The sequence below is a fragment of the Delphinus delphis genome, chromosome 1 (genome assembly GCF_949987515.2).
Source record: "Delphinus delphis chromosome 1, mDelDel1.2, whole genome shotgun sequence".
NCBI lineage: Eukaryota > Metazoa > Chordata > Mammalia > Artiodactyla > Delphinidae > Delphinus > Delphinus delphis.
Window position 1 is genome coordinate 74,858,378 of NC_082683.1, and position 26,797 is coordinate 74,885,174.

At 37.6% G+C, this 26,797-nt stretch overlaps 1 protein-coding gene across 1 annotated transcript in view; it reads right to left on the minus strand.

Moving 5' to 3' along the window:
* COL24A1 (collagen type XXIV alpha 1 chain) overlaps positions 1-26,797 on the minus strand; it is a 392,309-nt gene that overhangs the window by 36,168 nt on the left and 329,344 nt on the right. Inside the window, exons 48-51 of the mRNA XM_060024757.1 lie at positions 4,148-4,255; positions 2,366-2,473; positions 2,220-2,273; positions 1,560-1,622 (exon numbers count right to left, since the gene is read on the minus strand). Of these exons, the coding sequence (XP_059880740.1) occupies positions 1,560-1,622; positions 2,220-2,273; positions 2,366-2,473; positions 4,148-4,255 (333 nt within the window). The remainder of the gene's footprint in view (positions 1-1,559; positions 1,623-2,219; positions 2,274-2,365; positions 2,474-4,147; positions 4,256-26,797) is intronic.

The window sequence follows — 26,797 nt, forward strand, 5'->3', positions numbered from 1 at the left end:
TTAGTTTCCCTACCAGCAAAACGGGGATAATAGCACCTCTCACAGGATTTTTATGAGGAGTAAATGATATAGGGACATAAACTGAACACCAGTACCCGGTACATAATAGTTTTTTGCTAAATATTAACCTAGCAAGACTTTTCACTTGTCTCTACAATGACTTAATAGGAATATCTGCACTTATAAATTAGTATTTGTGAACTAGTTACCATAACCTTACTATTGGAGAGCTGATAAAATTTCTGGAGCTGCAAAGCAGTATAGGTTCAGATCCTGGCTTATAGAGACACAGCACCTCATATGACTTTGCTTAGGACAGAGGCTAGGCAGGCAGCCAACTTCTCTTTGACAATATAAAGAAAGGATTTAATTAATTGAGAACTTAATAAAATCAGAATGAATGAATTTAATTACTGGGGAACTTTATGTAAGAACTTAAAACCAATATTTATTACAGAGAAGCCTATCCATACATAACCCACCTGTGGATGATAAAGAATTGGACTTTACCTAAAAGCACAAGCTTTCCCTGGTTCTTCAGAAATCATAAAAATAACTAATACATTTGCACCTGGAGAAATGTTGAGACGGGTCTTTAAATAAACATTGCCCATGATAACACTGCTCTTTGTATTATAGGAAATAATTTATTATAAGAGTTAGGGAAGCGGCGTAGGATTTTAAAAATTTGACTTTTCATTTAATATTTGCACAAGATAGTGGTTTTCAGTTTTAAAATTCTTCTTCAAGACTCAGTTCTCCTCTATCTGCACTGCTCTCCTTCCTCTCAGCTCTCTCCACCCTTGCCTTAGCAGCTGCTGTTAGCCGTAGAGGTGCTACTACCACAGTCAAACCAGTGCTTGGCTTTTATTTTTAACCTTTTTTCTCTTTAGTTTTATAGATCATCTCATCAGTTAGGAGAGTGTGGTTAATAAAAAAGCAAACAAACAAAAACAATAACCAGTTACTGCTGGTGACTTATCTATCCTATTTACGTTCACTACAGTTTGCAATTTCAGGCACTAAACAGCTAACTGGAGTTCTTCAGAGCCCTGACCTTTCCAGCTCTTTAAGGAGTTTCTCGTTACTCTCTGGGGATACCCACCCCTAAGCAGGGAAACACAGCTATTGGGAAACATTTTTCAAAGTGTGGTCTGAGAAGCTCTGGTCATAGACAAGCCTCCTCCAGGTGGTACATGGGGGTGGTCTCTAGTCCCTGGTTATATTAATGCTTATAACATGAAACTGCTTTATGTTTTTTATAATATATTTATTAACTGGTATGAGTTAATAAATATATTATCCAGTAGTTACATTAATTCTTTTTTTTAAAGTAAGAACTGGGCAGTACAGGTGGTCTGTGAGGTCTTTTGCTCAAACTAACAAACGAACTGAAAAAGGTTGAGAATGTCTGCATGTGCTCTAATGAGTTTCTGTTTTAAGAGTCATTTTTTAAAGTTATTAATTTGGAGTATATTTATTTTAGAGTTCTTAACCCTAATTCCTGTAGTCAACAAAGAATCACAATATCTGGGAAGGCAGAACGACTTCATACTTACCCTCTGTCCAATAGGACCTTTAGGACCTGATATTCCAACAATGCCAGCATCTCCCTCAGGACCCTAGAAACACAATTAAAAAAAAGCCAAAATATGAACATTTAGTACATGAAATAACCTTGTACCAACGTATTAAGAATTGGCTCTTAAAAATGGAACTTGATAGTTAATGAAGTACAGGCTTAAGTATTTTGGAGGAATTGTACTGAGGTCTACAGTTTACTTCAAAATACATCAAAAATGGATGGAGAGAGGAGGAGGTATAAATAGATGGGTAGGTACATAGTCAAGCAAGTAGAGTAAAATGTTTTGGTAGAATTTAGGTAATAGGTATATAGGTGTTTACTCATTCTCTCAACTTTATGTTTGAAATTTTTCAAATAAAATGTTTGGGAAAACAGAATGAGAAGAGACAAAAGCTAATTATTCCATAAAATTGCTAGGAAAATATATAGTTACATAAGTCAAAATTAACATATTCAAAACTCAAATATATTACTCTGTACCAACTGAAATTTTGCGATTAAAAAAACAAAAGCTCAAGTCAGAGATTAAATATTGGTATTTCAACATCTGGTTTTTGAACAGATGTTGAACATTGGTATTTCAACATTGGTATTTCAACATAGCCAGAAATGAGCAGAAAATATGTAAACATACTTTGGGGCCTGGGAATCCTTGGAAACCTGTCAAACCTTGAATACCATGTTCTCCCTGCAATGTGAATAGATATGATAACCATTATTGTACGATGTTGGCCTGGTCTGTAGAATAAGTGCTTAGTGAATTTCTGAGTTGTCACCTACAGACTGCCCTTTCATGCCAGGCTCTCCACATGGTCCTTGATCACCTTGTGCTCCTCGGTGACCTCTTTTACCTGGAATTCCAGGTTGACCAGCTAGCCCTTGTTCACCCTACGGACAAAAAAATAAAAGAAAGGTTATCTTGACTTTAGAACCTGTAAACATATTGGCTTTTAAATGAAATCTAAATACTGGCCCATCCTCAGGCATGTGTACAAGGCACTAGAGAAGTCAAAATCTGCATGATCATTCTCCCCACCAATAGTTTCCATATACATAATATTTGATTACAATGAACGAGAAGTGTGGCAGCAGGGAAATAGAATTCCAGAGATTGTGGTCATGACTGTGGAAAGAGGAGGGAAGAGGGGGCCTGCAAAAGTAGGAGGAGGATAGTGGGGCTACAGAGAGAATAGTGAGGGTGTAGGATGTGTGGAGGCGTTTGTATGCGATGGAACTTTTATTTTATTTGAATTGAAATTATTTTGCTGTGTTTTTCTTACAGAGATGATTCAGCTATCTGATATCAGAAACAGAGCAGAATCTCTTGAAGTGTGAACCCTGGTTTTTGCCATGAGTATCTTTTCAATTCCATCATTAAGAAATTTCAATTATCTGTTTCCCAAGATTCCTTTGATACCAGTCCTCTTTATCCCCTAAAAGTTCACTTTTAAGACATACTTTATTATCATTATTTTATTTTAAAAAGTCAAGTCCTTTTAAAATTTATTTTTATTTTGTTTTTGAAGTGAGGGTTGCAATAGCTTTTACCATTTCTAAAAATAAACAAGAATCATGTGGAGTTTATAGATAAGGTAATGAAAAATGATGCTTGGTAGACTTTGACCAAAGCTTTAAGATTAGCAAATTATCCTTCACTGTATTGAGATAAAGATACAGCTTTGGGACTTGACAAACTGGATCTTTTTTTTTTTTTTTTTTTTTGCAGATTCACGCATAAAAGGTAGGGATCTTTCTTATTTATTTTCCTAGGTTTAGCATTTGGTCAGCTATCTTGTATTTCAGTGGAAAGGGATATTCATGGTATAAACATTAACAGAACTCAAACTTTAAACAGTAAGCTGCTGGGTCATCATTTTCAGTTTACCCATATGGGTCAGAATACCTAGAAATTCTTTATAAGTGGAACTCTGAAAATCAAATTAAGAGGTAATAATGATGAGGGTGCCAGTGTCTTAATCCTAGTCTTTTATGAAATAGCATTAGCTACGGGACTAGTCTCTTGGTTGTCTGGGTCAAATCTGCACTGAGATATTTCTAAGAGAGGTTTTGTATGGAAAGCCTATTGCCATGTGGCAATACTCCTGGCAATGAATGTTAAGGCAAGACAATTACTATCACTTTGACTTTAAGAAATAATCTGTACTCCTATCAGATTTATTAATTGGTTGGTTAGGTTCAGAAGTAGGGGAACAGGAAGTATAACTGAGAAAGTATGCAACTGGAAGTAAATAAGATTTTTCTGTTTTGGCAGAGAAGGTGGATGACAGAAAGGAAAGAAGAACCAAAATGAGTCAAAGAACATTTTTTAAAGCATCACCAGTCCTGGGTTTATGAGTAGTTTTGGCAAATGACATGCACTGTGGCTATCACGGGAGATGGCTGTGTCAAGGCCACACACTTTCGTTTTTTCCTAATGTGTTTTCATGTTAGCCAAATTTTATTAAAAGCTATCAGTCTTACCATCCTGTGACCTAGCCAGTAAACTCAGGGCCAGGAAGGATGGTCAATACTGCTCATCCATCAGAACAAACATGAAAGTACCTTCGGGCCTAGAACTCCTGGGCTTCCTGGAAGGCCCGATGAACCCTTTGCTCCTTGAGGACCTGGAGACCCAGCCAGTCCCATTCTTCCTGGGCTGCCTCTGATGCCCTAAATAACACAGATAAGAAATGAAGACTGGTGCAGCTCCCAGAAAATCCATCCAGACCCTCAATAAATGAAGGAGGGGTTGGTGTTCTGAAAGCCTACTGTTGATACACTGCCCAGGTTTGGGAGTTATCCTGGGCTTCTTTCCCAAATAAGTGAAATGTTTAAATGATGTTTTGGCTCACCTAAAATCTCTAATTATAGTTAATGTAATGGTCTTGCGTTTTTAAAATAAAAATACTGAGGCAGCACAAAGTCCACCTTTGTACTATCCACCAAAGTCAGTATCTTCTAAGTAGCCTAGATGTGAAGTATGTTTGTCACATTCTAATTTTTTGTGTTATACTCCTGTGTGCATGACAACTCTAATGAACATACCCTTATGAAGAATATTCTTCTTATTGTGGTCATTATTTCTCAATATATACAAATACCAAATCACTACATTGTACACTTGAAACTTACATGATGTTATATTGATTATATCTCAGTAAAAAAGAATATTCTAGTTTTCAATCACACATGACTCCAGAAAATTTGCTTCAAATAGCTTAATTGGGAATAAAGTTAAGTAAGCAAACAGTATTTCCTCAAAGCCAAATCCTAAAACAAAGTTGGTAAACTATGGTTTGCAAGTCAAACCCAATCCATCCCCTCTTTTTGTAGAGCTTGTGAGCGAAGAATAGTTATTACATTTTCACATGTTGAAAAAATCAAAAGAAGAATAATATTTCAAGATGTGGAAATTACACGAAATTAGAGTTTCAGAATCTGTAAATAAAGTTTTATTGGAAAACAGTCATGCTCATTCATTTATGTATTGTCTGTGACTGCTTTGTGCTATAATGTCATTGTGGCAGAGACTAAAAGGCACTCATTGCTTCCCACTACTGCTTGTTGTATTGCAGATTACAGTGATGCAAGTATAGCTTGACAGTGTTTTGAGAGGAACATATATTGACTCATTGTGAGATTTTATTATCAGTGCATATCTGTTGTATCAAAACAAGAAAAGAAGAAAACAGTGGGCTTTGAATGTTGTATTTTTAAGGCACAGCGGAATGTGGATTATTTTGTGATCAAATTAGATGTGAAAGCTTTATTTATTATGCAATGACACTATAGTTTTGCTTAAAAAAGTACAATATACATCAACATTATCATACCAAGCACTTGACACAATATTCCCACCTCACAGAAGTGTAACAGTTAGAAAAATTAGGAAACCTAAAACGGAGTATCTTATCACAATAAAAATTCTTCACAAAAATTTGAAAATGAAGTTGCAACTAAAGTTTCTGAGTGGCTCATTTGTTAGTCCAACAAAGTTGCTTATTGATAGATTTAATTAAATCGTGCAGCAAAAATAAACTCGTTTCTTAGCATTTTGGCAAGAACAGTTGCTTAAAATGTCAAGGACACTGGAGCAGCATCAATAGTCAATTGAAAAATAAGGCAAATGCTTTCAAGTGGTTTTCCTTGCCTCTTGATTAATCGACAGATGTTAGTAATACTACTCAGCTGTTTTTGAGGAGTCATTGCTGAGTTTGAAGTGCCTGAAGCATTAACCTGTATGAATAGTTTGTGGAGTGACTATAGGTAAGAATAATTTCAAGTAAGTTAAAACATTAAATCAGTTCAACCTGAAGTGGTATCTGCTAAAATGTGATAAAACTGATGGCAATGGATTAGCAATGGATAAGAGAAAGACTAACTAGACGAATTAACAAAACTTGTGAAAATGTTAAGATATTTAGAGCTATGTTTATTTATTGTATTATTCACTATCAGGTACTCTGAGGAAAATACTTGAATCTAGCATATGTTATCATTGACTCTTGTAAATTTAACCTTCCGTGGTTCTGTGAATTTTTTTTGTCAAAATAGAAACTGAATATCCTGACTTTCTCTAACATGTAGCAGTTTGATGGCTTAGCAGGGATAAAGTTTTATTGAGATTTTTGAGACTATGATTGAAGTTTTTTTGAATGAGAAGAACTGCCCTCAACCTCTATTATGGAATGATAAATGGCTTTAGAAATTAGATTTTGCTACAGACTCATTTAATGCTTATCTATGAATTTAACCAAAAATTGCAGGGCAAAACAATGCTCACATGTGAAACATACTGTGATAAAGTCATTTTGATGACAACTAATGTTTTAATCACAAGTAATGTCAAACAGCTTTATACACTTCCTGTGCTGTCAAAAATTAAAACAAGAAGTGAGATCTCCATTTCCACACAAATTTGCGGTGGGTAGATTTTCTGAGCTCAAACACTTTCAGCCTTTGAAAGTGAAAAGCATTTTCACTTTCAAAAGCATTTCTAAAGCATTTTTCAGACCTAGATGCAAGAAATTTCTATATTCAAAATCCATTTAACTGTTCACTTGAGAAGTTCAACCTATAACTTCAATTGGAAATGACTAATGTACAATATAATGACATTCTAAAAGGCAACTACCAAGAGAAGAATCTAACAGAATTTTATAAATTCCTTCCAAGCAATGAATATGCTCAATTAAAATCATATGCTCATGAACTGCAGTATTTGGCAGTACATATCTGTGTGAAAAGAATTTTCAAAGATGAAATATGTAAAACATGCAAAATCTCATTCTAAGTCACATTAACAAATGAAATTTTGATGATAGGAAACTGTAATAAGCTAAATGTTATCCCCCTTGCAAAAGAATTCTGTTTTTCTCATTAGTAGACTTGTATCACAAAAAATTATACTACATTAATATATTTTAAATTTCATAAATAAAAATTTTGTGAAAACTTATTTTCTTTCTTGTTACATAAGTTCTTAAGTAATACCCTTGATTTTGCCTCTTGCCTTGCAAACTCAAAAACAGTTATTAACATTTACAGAAAAGTTTTGCTGACCCCTGTTCTAGGAGGTGATTGCTACTTTCTGAGTTGATTCCTGGGATAATAAATTGGGTCGTGTAATAGTTGTTCCATGCATTCAACAATATTTGTTGAATATCATCTATGTGTAAAGAAGGTATCATGAGAAGCCCTGTGGAGAATACAAATATAAATAAGAGATGGTTTTTATTTTTAAGAATCTTAAAATTAAGTTAAATAGACTGTAACATAAATAGTTATAATAAAGGCAGAAATGTAAAAAAAAATAAAGACCAGATGAGAAAAGAGATATAAATACTAGAAAGGTTCTGAAGAGGGGAAGTTACCTTTGGTGCTAATTAGAAAAGATATTACTGAGAAGGTAGGGTTAACTGGATCATAAGGTAAAGCTGTTTCCCTTAGAGTTATAAATGTGGTAGCAGAGAGAACTGACTCCAGATACGCTAGACTCATTTCTGTGGAAGGCCTGCTTGGGAGAATAGGATTCAAAAGGTAAAGCCAATTTTGAATTTAATGCTAAAGCACTTTTCCTCTTTTTAAAAAATGTTTCCTCCAAATTATCACATATCTTTTTATTCTCTTACTAGTGGTAAAAAAATAGTTCAATATATTAAAAAATTACCTTTTCTAAGCAGATTTTCTTCATGATCACAAAACTCACTAAAATAATGAATAAAATCATTTTTTGTATCACTATCACTAGGTGCCATGTACTATACTCAGTGCTTAGGACACAGGCTCACATTCCTTAGCTTGACCTTCAAATCTTTTTTTGTCCCAATCTACATCAACCATTTTATCTCTCACCATTTATCTATATTAGTGGCTCTCAATATTTGTAAGGAACCATTATGAGGGCAAAATCTATATAGGGAGGGAGGAAGGGAGGGGGGCATGACAGAGGGAGGGAGAGGCAAGGGAGAGAGAGAGAGATCCGCATTGTGGACTTAGGATTCAGGTGGTGTGGTTCTTCCACGTTGCTTGCACCTTATCCTAAGTCATTAACCTACGCTAGTTCTTTCCCTTTGCTTCTTGCTATGTGTTTTACATTGATTTGATTTAATTTGGTCTGGGAGCCTTTTCGTTCCATATCTCTGGGATAGATTATCTGGTAGTGTACTTTCCATATGAACTATGAGAACCCTGGAGACATGAGATGGTGCCATTGTAGAGCTCATCAATACAAATGAAAGCAAATCCAGTCATAGTCATTTGAGACTGTGGGATACAGAATTTCAAAGATGTTCAGGGAAGGGACTTCCCTGGCGGTCCAGTGGTTAAGACTTCACCTTCCAATGCAGGGGGTGTGGGTTCGATCCCTGGTCGGGGAGCTAAGATCCCACATGCCTCAGGGCCAATAAACCAAAACATAAAACAGAAGCAGTATTGTAACAAATTCAATAAAAACTTAAAAAAATGTTCAGGAAAGATATAAGTGTTATACCAATGGCCAGGATTCTAATGGGAATATGACTATAGGAAAGGCAAGTTTTAAAAACAAAATTCAGATGAATAGTGCCCTTCCCAATAAAAACAAAAAGAAGTTGAAAAACTTGAAGAAACCAGTGGCCTAAAGAGAAAGCAGATTTTACAAGGTCATAAATAAAAGACGGAAGGAAGGACATGTAAGCCAGGAAGAAAACAAATAGACCAACAAAGTCGCTCCAGAATTAAACTAGGTGAAAGTTTATAAAGTACGAATGAGTGCAGAATTTAAAAAAGTAATGGGTTGTCTTTCAAGACTGAGCGTATCCTGTGTCTGGCTGTATTAGACAACTAGTGATCCCAATTGGAGAGGAGATGTATCACGTGAAAGATCACCCTAGATGACTTTAGGACACCTCAGCATTCCGGAGTTCTAAAATAGTACCACTTTACCTCACTTTACTTGTAAGTTTAGGTATTTTTAAAAATCTTTATTCTCCAACAGAAAAAAAATGTGTCTTTTGGGTGATGCATGAACAATGGACATGCAAAGACTGCTGAACATTCCTGAGGTCAATAAGTATTTTTAGTGAGAATAATAAAGACCATATGACTAGTCCTTAGGGTTAACTGTACACGAGAAACTTCATTTTACTTGCAGCGCTATCAGACATTGTAACACAGCACGATAAATATGTTCCAAATCATTTACTGTTCACATTGGTTTCTTAGAGAGAAATTTGAGGAAAGTAGCAGAGTGTTCTGTACAAAGTTCCAAGCAATGTTTCATACAAGTAGAGAACAAACATTTCTTATTATGAATATACAGATGGATGAGTAATTCTGCTTTCAAGAGAAACAGATGCTAATCCCTAGGAATTCTTTCCAGTGTTTTCTAAATGATTTGTCTAAAACCAATCAGCAAAGCGTAAGTCACTGCGAGCAAATTTTAAAAAGTAAATAAAATCAGAATTACCATTAGTTTGTTCAGAGATGCTGAGACCAATCAATAGTTTACCTGAGTCTTAAAAAAGTTAGTAAAATCATAAGAGTACATGATGTCTCATGGCCAAAAACTTTCATTATCCTCAGATAGAAGGCAGTCTCCCTGCTGAAACTGGTTTTGACTCTGTAAGAAAGTGTCAGTTTTTACAGGACTGAAGCTGATGGCTGCTTAAGCCTTGGGTTTCTAAGGAAACAAGTACTTGGATCAGTAATGACAATAATGTCAACCACAACGACAAGAGTTACTTTTTATTGCTTACTTTTTATTGCATGTCTTCTATGTATAAGAAACTGTAATGGCAATATGGTTGTGTTGTTTTATTTAATCTGATGTCAGTTAAGGAAAGAAAAGGAAGTTGCTTTCCACTTTGACTTCCCTGTGCAGAAAGGAAGGAATAGTTTTAAGTCTGCCTTCATCCTGGAACTAAATGGAAAGATCTGGTAAGGAAAATGGGGCTAACTACACATATTAGAGGACAGACACAGAGACAAATTTGGAAACAATGATGACTGGTTTGCATTTAATAGTGAAACATACCAAAGAGAACGTTATGCTGTTTGTTATTCCCCAGGCCCCTTGGTGTAGCTGTCTTATTCTCATTAGAATTAAAATATATTAAGAAATAGAATGTTCTAAATAAAGGCAACAATAGAAATCCACATTTTAAAGAGGATTAGCAAAGGAATACTATCTTTAAAGTTTTAAGTAAAATGAAATTTTTTAATGTGAATTTCACTGATTTTTTCAATAGTAGATAAATTTAAAACTACACTGAACTTAAATTAGTTGATGTTTTAATCTAAAATAAAATTACTAGGAAAACAGTTTTTTCCTTTCCCTACAGCCAAGCACCTTCCTCTGTGCTCATAGCTTATGTTTATATAGTTACTTGCTGTATGAGAAAATAGTAATTAAAACTAATTTACTTTCTGTAGTATAAAAAATAAATGCGACGACCTAATTTTTTTTGCATAATATTAGGCAACGTAAGTACAGTATTTTTAAAGCCAGCAAACCAGTGGATTATAAAAGTAATACTTTGCTTCCTTTACTCCAAGCAACTAAAAACACTTCTGTTTAAGTAGGAATTTCTCATTTTATTTGGCTTACTAAATATATCCCTCCTAGGAAAGAATTGGCTATTTAAAAATATGTGGGGTAGTAATTATTAGGTGATTATATGCAAGGCTACATTATAATAAATACTGTAGCATTCATAACATTTTCCTGTAGGGGCAATCATAAATAATGTGGCCAAAATGTTAGAAATAAGATTTATGAATGAGCTGTATACCAAACTTAGGAGGTAACTTTAGCTTTGAATCACTAAACATGTTAATGCCTATGGAACTTGGAGTGGGATTGAATTGAGGCAAGTCTTAAGGTATGAAGGTAGGTCTGCTTGACTCAAGTCCATTCCCAAGAGCATACACAACTAACTCTTGTTCAGTTTCAATGGATACAGGCATTTCAACATTGTAATACCTCATAGAAATTACTCATTTTCATAGAACAATTGGTCGTTTATCATTCTTGCAAAATGGACAGTTTCAAATGCCACTATAATATTGGACAAAATAAGTGTAGCCTATGAAATCTCCTTTACCCAGGCCTCAGCCTATAATCACGGGACTAACAGGGAGTGAAGGACGATATTTCATCTATTCTTTGACTCTAAGCATGACTGGGCATTCATACCACCATGAAGAAATGAATGTCCATCCTTTTTTCAAAAATAACAAATCCGTACCCATACTATCTTGCTTGATCCTCGGCTAATCCTATTATCATGCCAAACTTTTTCCTGCCTACAGGTCTTTTCATTTTGGGTTTTTCACATGGCAAGTTCTTCCCTCATTCTTAAGTACTTGGGTCAGTCTTACCTTCAGTCCTTAGCTCAAGTGTAAGCCTTCTCAGTGAGGCTGCTATAGTCTATTCCATCTATAAGCTATTTCGCATTACACTTTATCTCAAAATCTATTTCCCATTATGCTTTCTTTCATAGCACTTCCACAATTTAGAATTACTTGATTTGTTTATAGACTACTACCCAATTATTAGGTTGATTCATATTAAATTGTGACTTTTTTTAACATCAAAAATGGTCAAATGTCAGCAATTTCCTGCTGTTGCACGTATATTCCATGAGGGCTTTTCTTCGCCCATCTTGTTCACTGCTGTCTTCCCTAACTCCGGGCTCATATTGTAACTGAGCAGGACTCTATGGGGCCTTCCCGGGACAGACCCATCCCCCATAGCCTCTGCTTTAGCTCCCCTCTGAAGCATCTAGATTATAGTATCTGATGCACATTTCCTGAGTTGCTTTACAGATACTAAAACCCCCACTAAATGGAAGAAATTAACTACTTGATGACCATGAGCACATAGCCCCCAGTCCCACGGGTGCCTAAGCATTGATAATGTTAACCCCTCTGACACACCACCCTGTAACCTCACCATCAACCAGAGAATTTTTTATGAGCTAATCACATATCCTGTGACACCCCTCCCTCACCTCGCCTTTAAAAATGCTTTGCTGAAACCCATCCGGGAGTTTGGGCTTTTTGAGCACTAGCTGACCAGGACTCCTTGTATGGTGCCTTACAATAAATGTTGCACTTTCCTTCACCACAACGTGGTGTCAGTAGATTGGCTTTACTGTGTGCAGGCTAGTGGATCCAAGTTTCATTCAATAACACTGTTAAGTACTAAACAAATATTTGTTCACTGAATGTTAGACTAGCCATGAAAATTATTATGAAAAGATAGTAACTCAATAAGTGCATGCACCGTACTAAGCACTTCACATACAAGATCTCATTTGGTTCTCATAAAAACCATATGAATTAGATATTATTGTACTAATTTTATAGATGATTCTTAAGATAAGTAGCGAACACATCTTAATTTTAAACTCAGGTTCCCAAAGTCATAGTTATTATGCAAAGGACATTTATTCTTCAGATATTTATTGAGCTTCTTCTAAATGGGACTGACACTATGCTACGTGCTAGGGATACAAAGACAAATAAAACAGAATCCACGTTCTATAGAAGTTTACAAATGCCTGGGGGAGAACGACATGAAGATCAGTAATTAGAACCCATATGAGCCATGCTCTGATGGAATCAATGTACAGAGTGTACAGAAGTTCAAGCAGGGATGCTTAACTTTGACTGGAGAGTCCAAGGAAGAGAGAACAGTTCAATTGAGTCCTGAAAGATCAAGAAGTTGTTCCTCCTAGGGAAAGACGGAAGAGTCTTCCAAGCAGAGGGAATAAATTACACGTACAAAGCCATGAAAGTGAGGGAAATACACAGAATTTGGGGCAATGTCTAAGAAATTAAGCATACTTGAAAAAAGTATAGCACAGTGGTTAAAACACAGGCTCTGAATCTAGATTGTGTGATTCTGAATTCTGGCTCTATTATTTGTTGTCTGTGTGACCTTGGGCGAGTTACTGTGAGTCTCAGGTTCCTTTTCTGTAAACTGAAGATAATAGCTATACCTATGTCATGGTGAGAATTAAACAACATCATATATATTCAGCACCTGGAATAGTGCATGGCACATATTATTAAAAAAAATTTTTTTTGCACGTTTTAACATCTTTATTGGAGTATAATTGCTATACAATGTTGTGTTAGTTTCTGCTTTATAACAAAGTGAATCAGCTGTATGCATACATATATCCCCATATCCCCTCCCTCTTGTGTCTCCCTCCCACCCTCCCTATCCCACCCCTCTAGGTGGTCACAAAGCACGGAGCTGATCTCCCCGTCCTGGCACGTATTATTTAATAATTGTTTAATAACTGTTAGACTAAAATACACAGCACATGTGAATAGCAAGGTAGAATGTAAGACTGGAAATGTAAACAGGCCAGATCCTAAAGGAACAATATTCCACAAAGAGTATGAACTTTACTGGATTCGGAGTCACTGAAGCGGCAACTAGGAAGGTTACTTCCTTTAGCGAACCTTTCATTTTGTTGCTAATAAGCAGCCAGACAGGCTGAGTTCTGTCTGCTCTGGAACAGTTCCTAATGAGCAGTAAACGGGCCAAAACAAGCAGAGGGTGGAGAAGAGAGAGAAAGCAATCAGGATAAACCCTAACTGGATAATCAACCCCTTAATAATCAAGAGGTGACAGGATTTGATGAATGTGGATCTGGCTGATGCCGGTATGTTTCTTCCTCCAAAATACTAAGAAATACACCTTCCTGGAAACAGAAGTTTCTTTAGGGTGACCAGCTCATAAACTAGAGAACACACAACCCAGAGGGGTGCCAGGGCTGCTGGTGTTCCTAACAGAGGCTTCTACAGTGGTCCTGCTACTCTATGCTTGGATCATGAGTGGGCTGATGAAGTGTGTTTTTCCTTCTTAGACTGGACACAATTCACAAGTGGAAAATGCAAGAATTTCAACGTTCTTTTAGGACAAGCATCTCATTTTACACAACACTTAAGCCTGCGTTCACCTGAGAAAGTGCACAGTCAAGACTGAAAGGCCTTGGGCTTCCCTGGTGGCGCAGTGGTTGAGAGTCCGCCTGCCGATGCAGGGGACGCGGGTTCGTGCCCCAGTCCGGGAGGATCCCACATGCCGCGGAGCGGCTGGGCCCGTGAGCCATGGCCGCTGAGCCTGCGCGTCTGGAGCCTGTGCTCCGCAACGGGAGAGGCCACAACAGTGAGAGGCCCGCGTACCGCAAAAAAAAAAAAAAAAAAAAAAAAAAAAAGGATTGAAAGGCCTTGATTTGTCCTAAGTCAAGCTGTTAGTTTTGTTTCTTTCCCTTTTTTCCAATAACCAATTTTATAGTTGCAGCAGTGAAAAATAAAAAAAATGGGTAAGGCTTCATTTTGATGACAAATAGATTTATGATCTTTGCAGGGAAAAGTTGTTTTCCTTTTTCATAAATGAAAACAGCATGGTAGACTCATTTACTACAGATGTGCTAAGTTGCCTAGTCTCAAAACACTCATTTATACAGAAGGAAATTCACACAGTCAACTGTGAGCCTCCCCAATACTATCCTTCAGTTATAGTCACATGACTTTAAAAAAACACTGAAACTGCAGTGTGAATGTGCCAGGAATACTTTAACTCCTTTGGCCACATCAAAAAAAAGAAAGAACATTGTTTAGGAAAATCAGGCAGTTGCATAATGCTAGAAATCCCAGAATAAATATTTTTCTCAGTGGAAAAATCCAGCAGTCTTTAAAGGTAAGCCAAAAAGCACCATGGTGCCATGATTTGAAAAAAAGAAAAAACAACAACAAAAAAAAAGACCAATGGAAAGATGTCCTTATCCTTGTTGAAAATATTCCAGGGAATTTGCTAGTATTACTTTCTCTTAGGCAATTTTTCTATTACCATAGTAGGTTTCAGAAATAATTATCTTAGAAATCACTTTTCCCAATGACCAGTTTAGCCACTGTACCTAATTTCACTGAACAGACTTGTCCCTTATAAAGCATTATAACTAATTTCATATCAGATGTTCTACAGGGAGCAGAAACATTTGTGGAAAGTATTTCTGTATTCATAAATACCAATATCATGTGTAAACCTTGGGGTTGAAAGGGGATTCTTCAAGGGAAAGTTATTTTGTTTTTATTTCAATGGTTACAAAATACTTCAATACTTATGACATCCTGATTTCTAAGTATGCATGTAAATCTTTTCTAACATTCTTTGAAAATGCTAAAAAGTAGGAGACAGTGAGTTACGATCTGATACCTAATTGCTTACTAATGGAAATACCAGATGCCACTCAACTTCATGGCCCTGTGAGGTATATTGCAGCAGTATTCAACATTATTGTAATTCATTTCAATTTTTTCACCACAGAATTCAATGAGCTTTTTATACTAGTCATATATAAAGGGATATGTGGCTCAGAATCTGTTTTTTTTAATGACCTCCAATTAGAAGTAGAATAACTTACTAAGTGGAGTTAGAATATGCATGTTTTGTTATCTGACCAATTCATACTCAGATTCTTTTTTCCCTTGATTTTAAGTCTTCAGTCTCTCCATCTCTACTAAGTCCCTCTAGCATTTAAATATGGTTAAGGCTCGCTCATTTAAAAATAACTTTCTACCTTAGCCTCAGTTTCTTCTCCAGTTATTGCCCTACCTTCTCCTTCAGAGCCAACTTTCTCCATTGGATTGTCTGCATATCTTGATTTCCTCATACCCTCTCACTCCTCAAGCACTCCAATCCTGTTTCAGACCCCACTAATCAAATCAAATACTCACTTGCTAAAGTTACCAATGACCTCCATATACTAAAATACAATGATGATAATTTTATCTTGTTAGATTTCTGTATTAGGTGTGTGTGTGTGTAGGGGGTCCTTATTTGCAAACATCAGAAACCAATTAAGCAAAAAATTTACTGAAAAGATATTGAGTAGCTCATATAATCACAGATAAATCTAGAAAACCAGGTTTGGAAAATGGGTAGAATTAAAAGAAGACTAGGCAGCCAGAATTTAGACACTGTAGTGACCACCGGACCAGCTGCTGGACATTGACCGCAGTCATCCTTGGACACTGAGTGCCACTAAAAGTTACTGCAACTGCCACCAGAACGGAATCTCCATTATTGCTGCTTCTGTCTTACTAAATCTGCAATGGAAGGTGTGGGTGAATATAACTGATTTCTTAGGCCTGGGTCATAGGCCTACATTCTTGTTTCAAAGAGGGAGTGGAAGGTAAGAGTCTAGACTTTTTGACTTCAGTAGTAGAAGGTGGCTTGCCATCAAGACTCAAAAAAGAAAGGAAACATAAAAATTTCTGAACATAAAAATGGGGTCAAGATGCTGAGTAGCCAAAAAACAAAACCAAAAACAGAATAAAACACATGTCCAACAAACTCTCTCATGATGATTAGACACAGTCGATGACTTTCTCCTTGATATATTCTTAAGCTCCCACGACATTACATTCTTTTTCTCCTATCTATTATGGCGACTCCGTCTCAGACTCCTTTGTCATCTCCTCTTCCTTCTTTACCTGACTTCTAAATATTAGAATTCCTCACCACTTGGTTCTGGACCTTCTTTCCACTGTTTATCTAATATTTGTGTGTGTTTTTCTTCATTTGCTCCCTATGTCCATTCACTGCCCCTTCTCTATGTTGCTATTTGTATTGAGTCTTCTGATCCATGAACATAGTGTATACACCATTTAATATTTGGGTCTTCTTTAATTTCTGTCAGCAATGTTTTACAGTTTTCAGTATCAATTTTGCACATTTTTGGGGGGTCAGATTATCCCATTTTGATACTACAGTAAGTACTGCTTTTTAAATGTCAATTTCTGATTGTTCGTTGAGTATAGAGAAATACAACTTTTTTTTTTTTTTTTTTTTTTGTGTTACGCGGGCCTCTCACTGTTGTGGCCTCTCCCGCTGTGGAGCACAGGCTCCGGACGCGCAGGCTCAACAGCCATGGCTCACGGGCCCAGCTGCTCCGCAGCATGTGGGATCTTCCCAGACCGGGGCATGAATCCGTGTCCCCTGCATTGGCAGGCGGACTCTCAACCACTGCCACCAGGGAAGCCCCTACAATTCATTTTTGTATATTGATATTGTATCCTGCAATCTTGCTAAATTCAATTATTAGTGGGTTTTTTTTTGGTAGATTCTGAAGGATTTTCTACATAGATGATCGTGTTGTCTGTGAATAAAGACAGTTTTATTTCTTCCATTCCAATCTGGGTGGTTTTTATTTCTTTTTCTTTTACTGACTAGAACCATTAGTAGAAGCTCCAGTACAGTGCTGAATGTATCATATAAATGTAAGGGGATAATAAAGATATCTGCTGGCATATGAGGCCTTGGAAGGTTTATCTCACAAACACCTACATTGAAAATACTTTTTGGAGGAAGTACTCAAATAATAATAAAAATAAATTCAGGAGGTTCTATAAGGAATACTGAAAGTAATAGTGACTAAATAGCTTAATTAAGTTTACTACTATGTTAAAACAAGAAACAAAGGAAATAAAAAGAGAAAGTAGGTCAGAATGGCCATCATCAAAAAATCTACAAACAACAAATGCTGGAGAGGGTGTGGAGAAAATGGAACCTTCCTACACTGTTGGTGGGAATGTAAATTGGTATAGCCACTATGGAGAACAGTTTGGAGGTTCCTTAAAAAACTAAAAATAGAACTACCATATGATCCAGCAATCCCACTCCTGGGCATATATCTGGAGAAAACCATAATTCAAAAAGATACATGCACCCTAACGTTCACTGCAGCACTATTTACAATAGCCAGGACATAGAAGCAACCTAAATGTGCAGCAACAGATGAATGGATAAAGAAGATGTGGCACATGTATACAATGGAATATTACTCAGCCATAAAAAACAACGAAATACTGCCATTTGCAGCAAGATGGATGGACCGAGAGATTGTAATACTGAGTGAAGTAAGTCAGACAGAGAAAGACAAATACCATATGATATCGCTTATATGTGGAATCTAAAGAAAGGGTACAAATGAACTTATCTACAAAACAGAAACAGAGTTACACACGTAGAAGAAAAACTTATGGTTACCAGTGGGAAAGGGGGGAGGGATAAATTGGGAGATGGGGACTGACATATACACATTACTATATATAAAACAAATAACTAATAAGGACCTATTGTATAGCATAGGGAACTCTACTTAATACTTGTAACAGCCTATATGGGAAAAGAATCTAAAAAAGAATGGATATATGTATATGTATAAATGATTCACTTTCCTGTACACCTGAAACTAACACAACATTGTAAATCAATTATACTCCAATAAAAATTTTTTTTTTTTTTGCAGTACGCGGGCCTCTCACTGTTGTGGCCTCTCCCATTGTGGAGCACAGGCTCCGGGCACGCAGGCTCAGTGGCCATGGCTCATGGGCCCAGCCACTCCACGGCATGTGGGATCCTCCCGGACCGGGTCATGAACCCGTGTCCCCTGCATTGGCAGGTGGACTCTCAACCACGGTGCCACCAGGGAAGCCCCACCAATACAAATTTTTTTAAAAATCAGAATAAGTTAAAAAAAAGAGAATGTAAATGCATGAGAATTATAAGTCAAGATTCAAGGTAATATCAAAAAATGATGAAGGGAAAGAGTGGTTTATAGAAACAAAAGGACATGAGAACAAACACAAGTACTTGTCTTGTTAGAGGGAAGATACAGTTACTGATTTAAACAAATCACTAGAGTTAAACAAGGACATATTTGGTTCTTAAATTTGGGGCAGCTGCCACAAGAACATCAACTGAAAGAGAATAGGTAACTTTTAAACCTGCAGAAGAGAATTCAATCTATCCAATGGAAATCAGAAAATAAGAAAAAATAAACAAAAACCCCCAAAGATAGTATAGGACAAGGAAAATACAGAATTAACATGGCAAAATATTCTTAATAGAGGAATTTTAGATGCATTCTCTCTAAGATTTCAAGCAGTAGAAGGAGGTCTGCTATTACTGCTACTGTTAAAGATAGTATTGAGGGTCCCTATCCACCTATGTGGAAAGAAAAAAAATGAGTTTAAGAAAAGAGTTAAAGCTGCCATTGTTTGAAGATATTACCTACCTAAAAATCCAATAGGATCACAATAGCAAATTATTAGAAATAAAAAAATCCAGTTGTATAGAATGTAATCTAAATCAGTAATATTTAAGTAAGTAATAAGTAACTAGAAAATAAAAAATGAGAATACATAAGGCCTTTATTGAGGGGCCATATTGCATATTGATAAGAACAAAGAATATGGAGTTAGACTGCCTTTGTAGCTATGTGACTATGAAAGTGACAATTTTTTTTTGTATAAAATAAGGATGATAATTGTATCTATAATATTGTAAAGATTAAATGAGTTAATACAGTAAAACATTTATCATGGTACCTGGCACATACTAAGTATTATATAACTTTTTACCATTATTATTATGGAGAAAATCTATTATAAGATCTTATATTGATAAGATGACAAGAATATTTTATCTCAGATAATTAAAAGGTTAAGATATTAATTTTCCCCAAATAAATCTAAGGCAAACCCAGTGATAATTCAAGTTTATGTTCTGTTTTTAAAGAAACTCAAATCTAACCTCAAATATATGTGGTAGAAGTGTAAAGAAGGGGCCTTGCCCTACTAAATATGGGGACATAAGACAAAGCCATAGTAATAAAAACGATGTGATAATACAAACAGACCAGAGATCAGCCAACTTGTTCTGTAAAAAGGCTGGATAGTAGATATTTTAGCCCATGTGGGCCACTGGTCTCTGTTGCAACTACTCAACTCTGTCATGTAGTGCAAAAGCAGCTATCTGTAAACAAATGACCGTGGCTGTGTGCCAATAAATTTATGAATACTGAAATCTGAATTTCATGTAATTTTCATGTGCCACAATACAATATTCTTTTTATTTTTTTCTACCATTAAAAATGTAAAAAACCATTTAGCTCACTGGCCATAGGAAAATAGGCTGATTTGGTTTACCAGGGGTAGTTTTTTGACACAGGGAACAGATTGCTGATGTACACCATGTATAGAGAGAACTTAAATAGTGTTGCCTGGATATTTTCTGTTTGCCTTTTGAGATCTGCCCTTTTTCAGCGTGATCTGTGACCCAGCAGGTTCCCTTACTGGTGAGTGACATAGCAAGGGCACGTGGATGGGAGGGAGCCCCCCCCTTGGTGAAGGCAGTAAGGGAATGCATTGTTGGTAGTGAATTTTTTTGGGGGGTGTGTGGTATTTTTTTTTAATTGGGGTATAGTTGCTTTACAATGTTGTGTCAGTTTCTGCTGTACAGCAAAGTGAATCAGCCATATGTATACATATATCCCCTCTTTTTTTTAAATTTTTTATTTTTTGCGGTACGTGGGCCTCTCACTGCTGTGGCCTCTCCCGTTGCAGAGCACAGGCTCTGGACACGCAGGCTCAGCGGCCATGGCTCACGGGCCCAGCCGCTCCGCGGCATGTGGGATCTTCCCAGACCGGGGCACAAACCTGTGTCCCCTGCATCGGCAGGCGGACTCTCAACCACTGCGCCACCAGGGAAGCCCTATCCCCTCTTTTTTTGTATTTCCTTCACTTTAGGTCACCACAGAGCACTGAGTAGATTTCCCTGTGCTGTACAGCAGGTTCTCATTAGGATGAACTGGGAGATTGAGACTGACATATATACACTAATATGTATAAGGTAGTGAATTTTTAAAATAATTTTTAAAATTGCTTTTGTTTTCACCATCACAGACTAGCAATTCTAAACCATGTCACTGATAAAATAGGCCTCCCTGCCAGGGCAGATTGTTCCTATTATCACTCTTACTTGGTTGAGTTTGGCTAACGGGGTGTACTGTTAGGGGACTGGAAGACAGGAGGAGACTGAAATACTTATTCCCCTGGCTCTTCCTTTGCTGAGTTGCAGTGGATTGGCTGAATCCTTCTATTGAAGGTCTCAACTCCTGCTAAATGGCTCTCTCCTATGGCAATAACTACTTTCTCTATAATTTTGTTCCCCTTTCCTTTGTCTCTTCAGGCCTATGGGTTGTAATGATGCGCCATTGTTGCTATCCCTCGGGTGCTTCAGCATCTCTTCTTGGTTTTCCTTAGCCCTGCTCACATTTTTGTAAGTAGTCCCTTTATTAAACCTTCCTCAGTTGCCCCACAGTTTTTAGCTAGACTGTGATATGTAATTGGTAATAAGAGTGAAGTCAGGAAACTAACCCCACAAATGGGATTCTGAGATTGGTTTGCTCATAATCAAGGAATGCTCAGATAACTTCCTTGTTGCGGATAAACAGACACTACTAATCCGTGGTATGCAGTGGCATCATGATTATTCAGATTAGCACTGGCCATGACATTAGATTAAGTGCTGCTGGAGGGCAAAGTGTCAGAAGATCATGTGGCCTTGGCATGTATTCACTATGGTGAACATAGTGACTATAAAGACTGCGTGATCAGAGGGCAGTCTCTTGAGTGATCTAGAGAGAATACAGAGAAAGGGACAAAATAAAGGTCTTGCACGCTCAACTTAGAACATAATGAAAAATCAGAAAATCCCCACGGCAGCTTGAAGGAGTCTTTCATCTCCTATAGTCCAAGGCAGATGTGGCTGAGGACCCAAACTACTGTAAGATTTGCAGAATGTGTATACAAATACATCTTCAACTAACCAGACATCTTATGCTAAATGAGGGCACTGGGTGGAGAAAGAGTAGAACTCCAAGACAAGGGATGGGGCATTTGAGCAGATATGGGCAAGACTAAGAACTGTGAAGCTCAACTCCCTCTTAGTCTTCCTTGCTTGTGGAGATAGCCACCTGCTCAAGCATCTGGGAGCACCATTAATAGTCCGATGGATTGGCAATTTGAAGCCTTGACTCAACTACGGCCTACAGTTAATGAGGTTGAACGCTGTAACTCCCCTAGAATACTGCGTAGGAAGGGGTTCAAATGCTCAGGAAGATAGAAGTGTGGAGACAGATTTATCACGTGCAATCTGATCAACCACCCTCTAACCATGGCCCCTGAAAGGGATCAAAGAACACTCCTTACCAAGGTGTTAAGAAATGTCATAAGGATAAAGTTCCCTTATTTAAATAGGAATATTGGACTCTGAGTGGTAGATTCTAGGTGACAGTGCTTTACTATCAGAGAAAAGGTAGAAGCAATTATCACACTAAGCCATAAGATGTTTTGACTAGATGTTTTGACCTGCAGAGATCTGTGCTGATGGTGAGTTGATCAAAGACCCATAGGAATTACATATACCATATGCTAATATATTGATGTATAGGTAGAAAAATTCTAGGTCTGATGGGTATAATCCTAATTAAAGTCACTGTACTTGGGATTCATGGCCTCTCGCTCAGGTCCCAGACTCAAGCCAGTTCCTACATCAGAATCCCTTGACTGAGGGGGAGGCAGTTCTCTTTGAGGAAGAACCCTGCAATGTGGTCATAGGTGTACACAGTGACTTCTGCCCTAAGCCTTCTGCAGAGGGACATGTGGTCATTTACCAGGTGACTGAACACCGGGGAAACAGAAACTCTCAGCCTTTCTGGGGGCTGTTAGATATTGGATTTGAACTGATGATAAATGCTGGAAATCCAAAATATCATCACGGCACTCTGGTCAGAGTGTAAGTTGATGAAGGCCAAGGGATAAATAGTGATAAATGCAGATTTGGCTCAATTTTTTTTCCCAAGTGGGTCCAGTAGGACTGTGAGCCCAGTTTTTGTTTTTGTATTTTCTCCAATCTCAGAGAATAGTAACAATCCCTCACTTATAAAGTAAATGCTACTGTGGTAGGAAGGGAAGAGACATGTGGAAGCCCCTGCAACTATCTCTTCCTGCCCCCTTCCCCACAATGTATACCTAAGGTAACACCATACCCCTGTAGAAAACTGTTCATATTAACCACCACATCCCTGTGGAAAATTGTATATACTACGGCCAAAAGACCTGAAAGATGCAAAAGCAGTGATCCTACCATATCCCATATCCATTTTACTCATCTGTTCGGTGCACACACCAGATAACTCCAAGACTTAAACTTACAAACTCAATTGTGTGTTGATGCCAATCACAGCTGCAGTTTCTGATATGGTGTCTTTACTAAACAGTACAGCAATTAGCAACAGCAGTTACTGACCTAGTAAAAATACTTCCTACCAACATTCCTATCAGTGAAGATGATCAGAGGCAGTTTGCTTGCCTTCACAAGGCAGAAAGAGCTGTATCACTTCAATGCCTTATCTCAGTGCTGTGTCAGCTCAATTCTCCTCTCTGTCATAAAATAGACCAGAGCGATATCTTTATAGTCTTGACATCTCACAAAATATCAGGCAGGTCCATTAAACGGAGGCCACTATGCTAACTGGACCTGGAGAGTGGAAGAGAACAAGCACCCTAAAGATACACCAGAGGATAGGATTCAAAAGTTCATGGGACTGCTAAATGGAAGAAGTTCCTAGGGGTAGTGGTTTGGGGGTATATCAGGATATCCTCTCTAAAGTAGAGACAAGTTGTTGCACTTTGCATTGCTCATCACAATAAAAGAGGCACAATGCTTGGTGAGCCTCTCTGGACTTTGGAGTCAATCTATACCACCTTTGGGTATGCTGCTACAACCCATTTACCCACTTACTGGGTAGCCTGTAAAGTTGCTAGGTTTTTATTGCAGTCAAATATATATAACATAAACTTACCATTTTAACCATTTTTAGATGTATAGTTCAGTGGCATTAAGTACATTCACATTGTTGTGCCACCATCACCACCATCCATCTCCAGAAATTTTTTTTTTTTTTTTTTTGTGGTACGCGGGCCTCTCACTGTTGTGGCCTCTCCCATTGCAGAGCACAGGCTCCGGACGCGCAGGCTCAGTGGCCATAGCTCACGGGCCCAGCCGCTCCACGGCATGTGAGATCTTCCCGGACCAGGGCACGAACCCGTGTCCCCTGCATCGGCAGGCGGACTCCCAACCACTGCGCCACCAGGGAAGCCCCAGAAATTTTTATGTTCCAAACTGAAACTCTGTACCCATTAAACAATAACTTCTCCAAATCCTCCTCCTCCCAGTCTCTGGCAACCTCCATTCTATTTTCTGTCTATGCATTTGACCACTCTAGGTACCTCATATAAGTAGAATCATATACTATTTGTACTTTTGTGTCTGGCTTAGTTCACTTAGCATGTCTCCAAGGTTTATCCGTGTGGTAACGTGTGTCAGAATTTCCTTCCTTTTTAAGACTGAATAATATTCCACTGTATGTATATACCACATTTGGTTTATCTGTTTCACTGCTGACAGCCACGTGGGTTGTTTCCACCTACTGGTTACTGTGAATGATGTTGTTATGAACATTTGGAAAATTTTTGTTCAAGTTTCTGCTTTCATTTCTTTTGGATATACACCCAGGAGGCGAGTTGCTGGATCATACGGTAATTCTGTATTTAATTTTTCAAGACCTGTCATACTGTTTTCCACAGCGGCTGCATCATCTTACATTCCCATTAGCAATACACAGGGTGCCAGTTTCTTCACACACTTACCAACACTTGTAATTTTCTGTCTCTCTTTCAATTTTTTATTTTTTTGGATGATAGCCACCCTAGCGGTTGTAAAAGTGGTATCTAATTGTGGTTTTGATTTGCATTTTCCTAATGATTAGTGATGCTGGGCACCTTTCCATGTGATTATTGGTCACTCATGTATCTTCTCTGGAGAAACTCCAGTTCTTTGCCAGCTTGCTAGTTTTGGGTGGCCCCCGACGAAAATGCTCAGCAGCAGATTCAGGATGCTGTGTAAGCTACCTTGCTATGACTAAGCAGATCCAATAATATCAGAAGGGTCTGTGGCTGGTAGAGATGCTATATGGACCCTTTGATAACCCCCACAAGAGAATCACTGCTTATACCCATAAGGTTTTGGACATAAGCAATGCCTTCTTTGTCAAATGTAATTTCCCATTTGGAAAGCAGTTCTGGGCTTGCTGTGGTTGAAGCTGAATAACCGACCCTGAGACATCAAATGACTATGTGTCCTGAACTGACCATTATGATCTGAGTGATATTTGATCCACTAAATCATAAAATTGGCTGGGCACAGCAGCGTTCACTCCTAAATGGAAATGGTGTATATCGAGACTGGGTCCTAACAGGTCCAGAAATCACAAACAAAATATGCAAGCAACTGAGACTTCCATGATACTTGTTCTACTGCTTTACCACTGCTCCTTCAGCCTTCCTAGAGAATTCCCCTTACCAGTTAGTAGAGGAGAAAAAAGTTCAGGCCTGATTTATGGATAGATCTGCCTTGAATGTCAACATCTGCTAGAAGTGGATTGCTGCTGCATTTAAGCCTGAAAGATATCAGTGAAAGAGACTCTTCCCAGTGGGCAGAACTTGGGGCAATCTGTATACATAGGCAATCCACATGGCCATGTTTGGTTGTTTGCAACCACAGAGCCCTTTTGATATAACCCAGAGTTCTAACTGGGTCTTGGAATAGCCCTGAGTGTGCAAATGGCTTCAGCATCTGGCTTTAAGTCCTCTTCATTCTTTTTTATTCTATGTGGAACCAGTGATTTGGTTTTATGCATGAGCCTTCACCCACACAGCCAATCAAAACCGTGTGGCAGATTCTAGAATGCAACTTAGACAGAATTAAAATGAAATCAGTATCTTATTTGCATCTACCATTTTCTGTATTGGCTTTCTCTTAGCCATTATATTACTGTCCTTTAAGTATTACCCCATTAAAGAAGGATGTAGAGTTGTTAGAAAATGTCTGTTTTCTTTCTGGAACTAGCAGCAGATGACAATCACTTGCCACATTGCTGTTTTTATGTAAGAGAAAATGGTTCATATTTCTTTAGTCTGAATCAATGTTTTCCTTTTATTTTCCAATTTTCAGTCCTTTCCAGGAAGACCTTCAGGTGTCACATACTGCCAGAAAGAAGTTGTTTGCCACAATGAAGTATTAAGTGACTTGGTGTAAAAAATGTGGATGACTTTGACCTGTCACTAGTGTCTGATGAATATCTTATATGCTAAATGTCTGAAATTCTTATTAAACATGTATATATATAGGATCCTGATTTGTATTATCCATATCTGGAATAAGTACCTGGATTAGTATTATTTTAGTCAGAAAACAAATGAATCCCTCTTCCCAGTAATTAAACAAATCTATTTGCTGTTATTAGTATTTACAATTCAGTTTCTAGCCTTATCAACCACTGGACACATCCACATACATACCACCTCCATGACTAAACCTGTGTTCACAGCAAGAAATATGACATATTTTGAAATGTGGTTTTCCTTGTTTCAGCTCTCAAAATCTTACTCAAAGCAGTAAGATTCACTCTAACATTTCCCAGTAAAACTTAAGTACAGACTCTCAGACCAATTCAAAGTGTTTTACTGTTGTATTTTTAAAACCCCACAACCTCATTTTAAGACTCTTATATGGTGAGCCTAGAGTGCAGCACCTACATGAAGGTTCAGGGCGCGAGCTCCCTTTAAGACTGGGATCTCAAATGGAAGTCCTCTTTTAACCAGACTGATGTTAATGGCAGAAGTTTAGAAAACATATATTTTAATCAAAATATCAGCCTGGCTGTCAAATTTCTCTAGGGCTTACACCCTGATGCTCTGATGTTCAGATATACTGTCCCCAAAGCAAATAGAAACCATACTAAG